The sequence below is a fragment of the Phyllostomus discolor genome, chromosome 5 (assembly GCF_004126475.2).
Source record: "Phyllostomus discolor isolate MPI-MPIP mPhyDis1 chromosome 5, mPhyDis1.pri.v3, whole genome shotgun sequence".
NCBI classification, from domain to species: domain Eukaryota; kingdom Metazoa; phylum Chordata; class Mammalia; order Chiroptera; family Phyllostomidae; genus Phyllostomus; species Phyllostomus discolor.
Window position 1 is genome coordinate 62,865,234 of NC_040907.2, and position 11,760 is coordinate 62,876,993.

At 36.2% G+C, this 11,760-nt stretch overlaps 1 protein-coding gene across 1 annotated transcript; it reads left to right on the forward strand.

The window, feature by feature from the left end:
- The first annotated feature begins 6,952 nt into the window (after window positions 1-6,952).
- Window positions 6,953-7,992, forward strand: LOC114497263 (protein SGT1 homolog). Its single transcript, XM_036026341.1, is given in 2 exon segments — window positions 6,953-7,225; window positions 7,228-7,992. Coding segments are annotated over 2 exon segments (1,014 nt in total). The 3' UTR covers window positions 7,969-7,992.
- The last annotated feature ends 3,768 nt before the right edge of the window (window positions 7,993-11,760 follow it).

Below are 11,760 nucleotides of genomic sequence, written 5' to 3' on the forward strand. Positions count from 1 at the left end.
AGAAGGGCTAAACAGATTCTGGACTTTATAAAAGAAATTAACTTCCCAGATTAATATATTGTTTGCCAAGTTTCAGTTTAGAGTGAATTTTTACAACCAAGTTATAAAACTCCTGAAAATACCATGGGGACTAAGAATGGAAAAGCTCAGAGCACTCTAATATGTCTGATGATAACCTAAGAGCCAAAACCACATGGCGAGATTGCTATCCCAAATGGTGAAAAAGGGATAGAGTCAGTTCATATGGTGAAATAAATGATATATTTTATGGCGTTCATATATTTTGAAAGGCATGCCATAGGGTATTCTGTAAAACTTTATTTGGATCTGTGGGAGACTGAATGACTCATTGGCTGGTAATGGGATACAGAGCTCTCTGCTTCGGGGCCACCAATACAAATCTTCCCTGGGAAGAGAGTTATAAAATTGTTACAGTGGATCAACTTTTGTGTAATCCTCACTCACCATCCACTCCTGCACTCCACACTCTCCACACCTTCTCCAGGCCTCCAAATTGTGGGGCTGAAACATACATTTGTACTTAATAAAATAAAAATTGATGCTTCTCATTTATCTTGCCTCTAAGTCAATCAACAGATAATCTGTGTAAATTTTAACAAAGACATTAAGAAACCAATGTCACATATCATAGCTTATTAACAAATATTTGATGGACTTCTTTAGCTCTTAAAAATCAGCACAGATCCCTAGCTGGTATGGCTCAGTGGACTGAGGACTGCCCTGTGAACCTAAGGGTCACCAGTCCAATTCCCAGTCAGGGCACATGCCTGGGTTGCAGGCCAGGTCCCCAGTCGGTGGTACATGAGAGGCAACCACACACTGATGTTTCTCTCTCTCTCCCCCTCCCTTCCCCTCTGTCTAAAAAGCTAAAATAAATAAAATCTTTTTAAAAAAATCAGCACACAATACAAGGAAAAGATCCAAAGAAAACTTATACAGGGATGAAGTAATAACCAAATTGAGAGAGAAGTAGAGGAAAGAAAACTCATTCACTGGGCACATCCTATAAATTGGACTGGGCATCAGCTAAGTATTCCCAGTTATATTACACAGTTCTCATGACCCTCCGAGATATGTTTTTTATCTACAGGTTGACAGGTGAGGATACTGAGGCTTAAGTGGATCAAGATTACACAGCTTGGGTACTCTGACTGTTGCTGCTAAAGCTATGGTTTTTAAAAGCCAATCCAAAATAAGAACAAGTTCATTTTGAGAAAAAGTATAAGTTTAAAAATATAACTTTTAAATGTCTGGAACTAATGTTATATGGACCATATAAGAGTATGTGTATATACATATAGTATATACATACTTTATAACTATATGTGTATCTTTAACATGCACACACTTTTGTAACTTGAAAAAACAAAATAAAATTTACCTTGAAAAGCTTTCTCAAAAAAGAAAAAAAATCTTCACAGCTTGGAAGACATAGGGCTCAGAATCAAAGATCTGTATGGTTCCGAAGCTTGTCTCTTGGCTTTGGCCTTCGGCCTCCGAGTGTGTGCTGAAGACATAAAACTCACTGCCGTATGCCCCCAACAAACTAAAACTCTGCACTGCCAATGAATCTCCACTATCTAATCTTCCAAATAAATGTTTTCTGCTCTTCCAGAGAATCTCTTCAACAAAAATTTGAAGACGTTTAGCAACCTGATTCTCTAAATCTTCCACAGGAACACATTTCATAATGATGAAAACAAGCATCTCCATTAGTACTAATGGAGATGCTCCACTTGGTGAGCATCACCAAGATACAAATCTAGGGTATATGTCACCCAGAGTAGATCACTTTTAACAACTCTCCCCCATGTCAAAGTTATTTTCAGGAATAACCAAGAGTGAACAAATAATAATAGTGGAAAGAAAAGAATTGCAGACAGAGAAGGGTTTTCTTTATTGAAAATCATATACAAAAATTATATAGATAATTGTCCAATAACTACTAAGTATAATTTAATAAAATTGAAATACTTGCAAAAAGTACAATTAGGGTAAGTACTAAATTGTACTACTCATTAGCATTGTATTTTTTTATTTGGTCCTTAGGTTTAAAACAATTAGCAATTTTAAAAGAATTAAATGAAGTTTTAAAGATACTGTTCAAGTTCAGTGAAATTTTTTTATTTACAAACTATTCACTTCCAGTGAAAGCTTCATACTTCATGTTTTACATTTTAAACACAGATATGGAACTCCAAGTGGTCACATGGCATGACAGAACTGAAGGCACTCAAGTTCTGTTTCTTCATTTTTACATTTTATCATAGTTTATTTCAAAGCTATTGCTCTCAACACGGGCACATAGAGTGCCACAAGAGACTCAAACAGTGCCTACACATTTTGAATCCTCAACAAACTTCTCAAAACAAGGACTTACAGCTGAGTTCTTACGTGTTGGGTAACAAACTGTACAACTGCAAGTGCAACAAAAAACTTCCACATGGAGGACAATGTATATTAAAGGACAAGCAATAAAAATGTGCTAATTTGAATTGATATATACATATATACTATTAAAATTCACCATTATGATTACTTAAAAAGTAAGCCAACAAAAATTTTTTGAGAGAGAAGTATTTTATAACTGACATAGTCTAGAATTGCCACTACATGGTTATAATGAAAACCAGCCACTTTTAGTGAGTTTCATTATTGGGTTTAAGTTCTTCATAGTTTGTGAACCCACGGCAGCTCACACTCATTGCCCCCACCCTTAATGTGCCACTAGCTCACGTGCCCATTCAACCCTGAATTAACAAAAATATCTTCAATGGTGTGACATCTCTTCAAAGGCATGACATAGTTGTCTTTCCCAAAAGTAACAAGTAAATTTTTGTGGAAATCTCTCTTCACAAGAGAACTATCAATCTTTCTAACACTATGTAGTATTTCCATCAAGTGGTCATTTGAAACTACGTGTCTTTAATCACCACTCCCAATATCAAAATACAAAAACACATAGCTGCTTTGTGGGGTTTTTTGTCATCTTGGTGGTATGTCTGAATTGCAACCGAGACAACACGACTACATGACAACATGATTAGGGCAACAAATATCAGATGACATATCCAGTCACATGACACAAGAACAGGTAGAGCAATCATCTATCTCAAAAGGTCTGGTGGAAGTCCAAACCCTTATATTAACATGTCACTTTAAATAAAGCTTATACCTTAATGTGGACAGATTTGTCAGCTTCTTTTCTGGAAATCATGCCCAGTACAATTAAAGGTAGGGGAGGGGGACATAAAAGTTCTGTAATATAAGTCAACAGATGAACAAAGATTAATTCTATCATCTGTAGAACATAGCCATGTGTCTTTCACCAATACCAACACTGACTGTGACTAGAAGGTCCAAAACACCAGAGAGATGTGTAGAAATCTATGATACTATGTGAAAACCTATGATTAGGAAACTGCAGGTGGGAAATTAATAATAATCAGAGAGGAAACCTAGCTAAATTTATTCTACACTGCATTTCTTGCATTAGCTTTAAAACCCCACACTTGAATTTTTTGTTCTGTTACATGGGAAAAGCACAATATTGTGTCTACCCATTAGAATCTGGATTTATCTTGACAGGAGCAAGAACCAACAAAAATGAGCTAGACCCTTCTTATTCCAGCATTTTAGTCTCCAACTAGAAACTTATTATAATATTATAATTATTCATTTACTATTAGTCCTTTCCATGAGCCTTTGAGTTACACTGCTCTTTGGTCCACCTTTAAATCTTCAAGTCTGGCACACAATGAGGACACACTCAGAAACAAATGAGTGGCACCCATTCACGTAACCAAACCATCTGAGAATCAGAGAAGTTGCTGGAAGGTAAGAAAAGCCTTCACCCTCAAAAAAGCAATAGTTTTAGGGTAAACAAGAGTTTTCCCAATGGCTCATTACAATTATGTGCTGGCAAATTTTGTAATAATTTTATTATGGTAGATTTATAGATATATTTGAACCTAAAGCAAGTTTGTTTCCATATTTTCTCAACTTTGTTTGAAGTCCTCCCATGAACACAAAACTGAAATCTTTGAAAAAAAAAAAACCCTTATCAATGTACATTGTTGTAGGCACAATATACTTGGAGTAGTCCACTTCTCAGATTCATAAACTTCATGAATGAATTAGCTTCAGAGTAGTCCTCCTTAGTTGTTGACTGCAAGCCAAATGAATGCAGTTTAAATGCCCTGGCTTCTTTCGAACACTCCCATCTTAAAACCTCATCAGAGTCTTCTAACTCTGCTTCTCAAAAGAACTTTTTACTTTTTAATTTCTTATTTGATCTCCATGTGTATATCTTAATTGTTATATTGTAAAATCAGATAGAATCCAAGGAAACAGAATTTTCTTCTTTCTCTCACAGAACATCAAAAAAAAAGGATATGATGGTCCCCAAAACAGGCCCAAGGACAGAATCAAAGGATGTCAGTTAGTGAATCATTTTGATGGGAAGAAGTGGCTTGACAAACACATACACTGTGTCTTACTATCTTTAAGCCTAATCATACAAAAGACAAAGGAAATGTTTGAGGCCAAGTAACACAATGCAATTAGAAAAAGTTGTCTTATTCAGGGATCATCTAAATATATAACACAGGAAGATAACTGGCAAAGTTCAAAATAATGGAAGGAAAGGATCATTTGAAAGTAAATTGCTCACTTTGAAAAAACATGTTTGATCAGATTTCCCAATGACTCACTCTACTTCGACTTTTCTGTTTTTCCCAAATGCCAGTTTCCTGGAATAAATAAATTCTGTTCGATAAGCTTTAAAAAAAGACCTGTAATATGTACAAAAGCATTAAACATAATTTGAAATTCAAATTGTGTTCCAAAGAAATTGTAGTGCATTAGATTTGTTCAACATTTACTGCTGTTATTTAGTAAATTTACATATAGCAATAAAAGACAGTTAAACCATTAAATTTCATGACTTTCTCAAAATTCCTCTTAAATTATGATATAAACAGAATACAAAATTAAGCTTAATTTTGTATCCTATTTATAAACATAGATAATTAGCCCACACATTGCAGATATCAATGTATTATTACCACTTTTAATATCCAATTATTTTTAGGACTTTGGTGATTTACTAATATTGACTGATAAAATTGTGTGTGTGTCTGTGTGTCTATAAGATGTATCAACATTATCTCTAAGAGGAGGAAAATCATAGGACTTCTTGAAAAATACAAAACATAGAATAGCACTAACAATTGTATAAAATACAAATTAGTTTTGAGAAAAGGAAAAATTTTAACTAACCACAAGGAAAATGTAAAAGAAGGGAATTATCAGAAAACAGTACTGATTTTCTCTAGTTTAAGTTTTTCAATGGAAATAAAGAATTTATTACTTAGGGAAGATTTCAATTCAGTAAACTTTAAAGGATTTTTCAGCCATCCTTAAACCTAAGAAAGCCTGGAGTCCATGTTCTAGGAAAATGTGTGTGATGGGAGAAGACAGATTTTGCAATCACCCCGACATGACTTCTTGCTTGGTCCTTCTGCCTATTTATGCTGTACGACCCCACCAGATGAACAATGAAGTCTTCACTAAATCTAGGCTGTAATCTCATTAGAATTAATCTCCCTTAACTCCAAATTCCTGTCTTTACCAATTAAAAAAACTCAGAAAGTAAATAGTGAGCAATAAAAATAAAATCCAATTATAACTGATAATATTTACTATCATGGGTCTATCCAGAGAAGAGCAGTAATGATAATCATTCAGAATTTGTAAAGTTACTTCTTTCAGTCTTCTGATTTAGCATGTTTACTTCTACAGCTACACAGCCCACATTGAAACAGAGTGTTGGCAACTGGTGAGATTGCAAAGAGTACATGTAAACCAATTGGGAAAACTCAGGCTAAAAGGACTGCCTTGTTTGCGTTCAGCTACGAATCCTAGGGTAATCCTGGCTAAAGCAAGTTTATGGCTCAGCACACACAGAAAGATGATGTACCAGGGTCTGCAATTATTACCAGTAAGACAAAAGTGCATTTTAATTTATGACTCTCATCTGTGTAATTTGAAACAAGAGCTCTGGCCCATGTGGAGATGTGCATCTGCTACATCCAACACAGCCTGCTCATCACTCCCAAGGAAAGGCTGGCAAAGGGGAGAGAAGCACCTCAGTCAAAGATTTGGACACCACCATCAACACCTGTTTCCAGTTGAAACCCACTGAAGCAATTTCTGTTCACAAAACTAATTGAAAAAGTGAAGAAGTTCTTCAGCAGATTAAGAGATTCAGTGACTGTCCTGCCTGAGGAAAAGTTGGGTACTATATCTTATGAAAATGCCATTTAAAAGAAAGAGGAGTCATATGGCACCATGGCTGCTGGGAGATGGCAGCCAAAATTCCATAGGTGTCTCAATTTACAGTGTGTTCCCAGACCAGAGGGGAATGCTACCTTACTGATGAACTTGGCCACCCAGAGAAGCTGTCCACTATGGCACAAGAGAGCTAAGGTTTGGCAAAATGGAGGACATACAGGCTCTCAGGAGAAGTACTAATCTTAATGGGAGAGTAGAGATGCTTCTGACTAATGCTTAAGACACACAAAGGCACAGACTTAGAACAAAAGTGGTGACAAAATGTCCAGACAGGCATCTTGATCACCAATCTCACTGGCAACTCTCCATTCTCTTCTAACTTTAGAGATCTGATAAAGAACTGTAGAAGGAAGGAAATGACCAAGATCAGAGCAGAATTAAATGACATAGAGACTAAAAGAACAATTCAAAGGGTCAACAAATCCTGGAGCTGGTTCTTTGAAAAGATGAATACAATTGACAAACCTTTAACCAGACTCATAAGAAAAGAGACAGGGGACCCAAATAAATAAAATCAGAAATGAAAGAGGAGAAATTACAACTGATACTGCAGAAATACAAAGGATTGTGATTAGGGATGGTGACTGCTGCAGCAGGACCTGCAACACCCCAGAGGTTTCTTCCGAGCTTCTCAGATGCTCTGGTTGCCAAGGACGCCCAGGTGCCATTAGGGGAGCTGACTAAGGCTTTGGAAGAGAAACCAGATGATGCACAAAATTATTGTCAAAGAGCTTATTGTCACACCCTTCTTGGGGATTATTGTGATGCTGTTCCTGATGCAAAGAAATCTCTTGAACTTAATCCAAATAATCCCACTGCTATGCCGAGGAAAGGGATATGTGAATACCATAAAAAAAAAACTATGCTGCTGCTCTAGAAACTTTTACAGAAGGACAGAAATTAGATAGTGCGGATGCTGATTTTGGTGCCTGGATTAAAAGGTGTCAAGAAGCTGAGAATGAGTCACAATCCAACATGTCTGTATCCCAGAGGACTCATCAGTCAAAAATCCAGTATGACTGGTATCAAACTGAATTTCAAGTAATCATAACACTTATGATCAAGAATGTTCAGAAGAATGATGTAAATGTGGAATTTTCAGAAAAAGAGTTGTCTGCTTTGGTGAAACTTCCTTCTGGAGAGGATTATAGTTTAGAACTGAGACTTCCTCATCCTATAATACCAGAACAGAGCACATTTAAAGTACTTTCAACAAAGATTGAAATTAAGATGAAAAAGCCAGAGGCTGTGAGATGGGAAAAGCTAGAGGGGCAAGGAGATGTGCCTAAGGCAAAATAGTTCATCGCAGATGTAAAGATCCTATATCCATCATCATCTCATTATACAAGAAATTGGGATAAATTGGTCAGAGAGATCAAAGAAGGAGAAAAGAATGAGAAGTTGGAGGGAGATGCAGCTTTAAACAGACTATTTCAGCAGATCTATTCAGATGGTTCTGATGAAGTGAAATGTACCATGAAAAAATCATTTATGGAGTCTGGTGGTACAGTTTTGAGTACAAACTGGTCTGATGCAGGTAAAAGGAAAGTTGAAATCAATCCTCCTGATGATATGGAATGGAAAAAGTACTAAATAAATTAGTTTACTATCAAAAAATACAAAGGATTAAAAGAAATTACTATGAACAACTATATGCCAAGAAATTCAATAATCTACACAAAATGGATAAATTTCTAGAAAAATACAGTCTTCCAAAACTGAATCAGAAAGAAGCAAAAGGCCTGAATAGACTGATAACAACTAGAGAAATTGAAGCAATAACAATAAAAAAAAAAAACTCCAGGCACACAAAAGCCCTGGACCAGATGGCTTCACAGGCAAATTTTACCAAACATTTAAAGAAGAACTAACTCTTATCCTTCTCAACTATTCCAAAAAATTCAAGAAGAGAGAAGACTCCCAAACTCTTTATGAGGCCCAGTATTATCCTAATTCCAACACCAGGTAAAGACATAATAAGGAAAATGACAGGCCAATATCTTTGATAAATATAGATGCTAAAATCCTCAACAAAATATTGGTAATCCAGATTCAGCAACACATTAGGAAGAACATACACCATGATCAAGTGGGATTCATCCCAGGGATGCAAGGATGGTACAATATTCCCAAATCAATAAATGTAATACATCACATAAACAAAATGAAGGACAAAAATCATGTGATCATATCAATAGATACTGAAAAAAATTGATAAAACCCAGCACCATTAATGAAAAAAAAAAAACACTCAGCAAAGTGGAAATAGAGGGTGCATACCTCAACATAATAAAGGCCATATATGAGAAACCTACTGACAACATCATACTCAATGGGCACAAAATAAAACATTCCCCTTAAGATCAGGAACAAGACAAGGGGGTCTGCTTTCACCACCTTTATTCAACATAGTACTGAAAGTTCTAGCCACAGTGGTCAGAGAAGAAAAAGCAATAAAGTCATCCAAATTGGAAAGGAAGAAGTAAAACTGTGATTATTCACAGACAACATGATAGTGTACATAGAAAACCCTAGAATCTCCACCAAAAACCTACTCAATCAAATAAGTGTACTGGCAAAATGATAGGCAAAATAGATGGCAAAATGCTTTTACTCATCAATATTCAGAAATTGAAGGTATTTTTGTATATCAACAATGAAATATCAGAAAAATAAACTAGGGAAAATTGCATTTACTATAGCAACAAAAAATACCTAGGAATAAATGTAACCAAGGAGGTAAAAGGTCTGTACTCAGAAAACTATAGAACACTAAAGAAACAAATTGAGGAAGATACAAATAAATGGAAGCACATACAGTGTTCATGGATTGGAAGAATTAACATTACTAAAATGTCCATACTACCCAAAGCAATCTATAGATTCAATGTAATACTTATTAAAATACCAATGGCATATTTTGCAGATCTAGAACAAATATTTCAAAAATTTATATGGAGCCAAAAAAGACTCCAAATAGCTTCAGCAATCCTGAGAAAGAAGAACAAAGTAGGAGGGATCTGCTACCTGAATTCAAACTGCACTACAAGGCCACTGTCATCAAGACAGTCTGGTGCTGGCATAAGAACTAATACATAGATCAGTGGAACACAATAGAGAGCCCAGAAATAAACCCATGTCTCTATGGTTAATTAATACTCATCAAAGGTGGGCATGAACATCAATGGAGTAAAAAGAATTTCTTCAGTAAATGGTGTTTTGGAGAACTGGACTGGTCCATGCAAAATCAAATGAAACTAGACCACCAACTTACACCATACACCAGAATAAACTCAAAATGGATAAAGACTTAAACATAGGTAGTGACATTATAAAAGTCCTAGCAGGGGTGTCCAACCCGCTGCCTGAGGGATGCATGTAGCCCAGGATGGCTATGAATGAGGCCCAACATAAAATCATAAATTTACTTAAAACCTTTTTTTTTTTTGCTCATCACTTTTCATTAGTGTTTGCGTATTTAATGCATGGCCCAAGACAACTCTTCTTCTTCCAGTGTGACCCAGAGATGCCAAAAGTTTGGACACCTCTGTTAGAGGAAAACATAGACAGTAAAATTTCAGATATCCCACTTAGTAATTTTTTGCTGATATATCTCCTAAAGCAAGGGAAATGAAAGAAAAATAAACAAATAGGGCTATATCAAATTTAAAAGCTTCTATACAGCTAAAGGAACCATCATCAAAATGAAAAGGGAACTAACCACATAGGAGAACATATTTGCCAATGATACATTAGAAAACGGTTTAATATCCAAAATATATGAAGAACTTATATGACTCAACACCAGGAGAACAATCCAGTTAATAAATGGGCAAAGGACCTGAATAGACACTTCTCCAAGGAGGACATGCAAATGGCCCATAGATATATGAAAAGATGTTCAATGTCACTAGCCATCAGAGAGATGTAAATTAAAACTACAATGAGATATCACTTCACACCAGTGAGAATGGCCATCATTAATAAATCAACAAACAACAAGTGCTGACAAAGATGTGGACAAAAGGGAACCCTAGTGCACTGTTGATGGGAATGCAGACTGATGCAGCCACTGTGGAAAACAGTATGGAATTTCCTCAAAAAACTAAAAATGGAAATGCCTTTTGACCCAGCAATTCCACTGCTGGGATTATACCCTAAGAATTCTGAATCACTGATTCAAAAGAACTTATGCACCCCAATGTTCACAGCAGCACTATTTATAATAACCAAGTGCCAGAAACAGCCTAAGTGCCCTTCAATAAATGAATGGTTCGAAAATTATGGAACATTTACACAATGGAATACTACACAGCAGAAAGAAAAAAGGAGCTCCTACTTTTTGTGACAGCATGGATGGAACTGGAGAATATTATTCTAAGTGAAATAAGCCAGGTGGTGAAAGACAAATACCATATGATTTCACCTATAAGAGGAATCTAATGAACAAAATGAACTAATGAGCAAAATAGAAACAGAGGCGTGAAAACAAGGAACAGACTGACAGTGACCAGAAATGAGGGGGGAGAGGGACAATGATAAAAAGAAGGGGGAGGGACTGGTCAACATGTATGAACATGTATGGAACATGTATGAATGACCCATGGACATGGACAACAGTATGATAATTGATTGTGGAAGCAGGAGGTAGGCTGGTTGGAGGAGGGAAAAGGGGAAAAAATTGGGACAACTGTAGTAGAATAACAATAAAAAATTTAAATAAATTAAAATCACACAAATGCACATTAAAAAATAAAGGAGAAGAAATCCAATAGGTTCTCACTGGGCTAAAATCAAGGAAGATCTCACCAGGGCTGTTTCTTTCTGGGTTTTCTAGGCAAGTATCTGCTTCCTCGCCTTCTTCATCTTGCAGAGGCCTCCTGCTCCTTGATTCATGAACCCCCTCATCCATCTTCTCAGTCAGCAACGTTGCATCTCCCTAACCTTTTCTCCATGGGTGCTTCTCCTGCTGACCAACCCCAGCTTGAAAGGATCCTCCGATTTTAAAGACTCACTTGATTAGATTGAGCCTACCTGGGTAATGTGGGCTACTGTCTCCATCTCAAGGTCAGTAGCCTCAATCACATCTCGGAAGTTCTTTCTGCCATGTAAACCCAACATATTTGGAGGTTCCAGCAATTAGGGTGTGAACGTCTTTGGAGAACCATCATTCTTCCTCCTACCACAGAATTGCTGTGGCTTTGTATCCTATTGTTTTTAAATGTTCTCTTGGATAACTAACATGTCCCCACTCCTTAAAATCTAGCATAAACTCTTTGTTTTGCAAAACCCTTTTTTCACAGTTCAAATCTTATAGAAATTATTGTAAAATTTCATCTAATTATGTCTGCCCATGTCACCTAGTAATTGATAACTGGTAAGTAG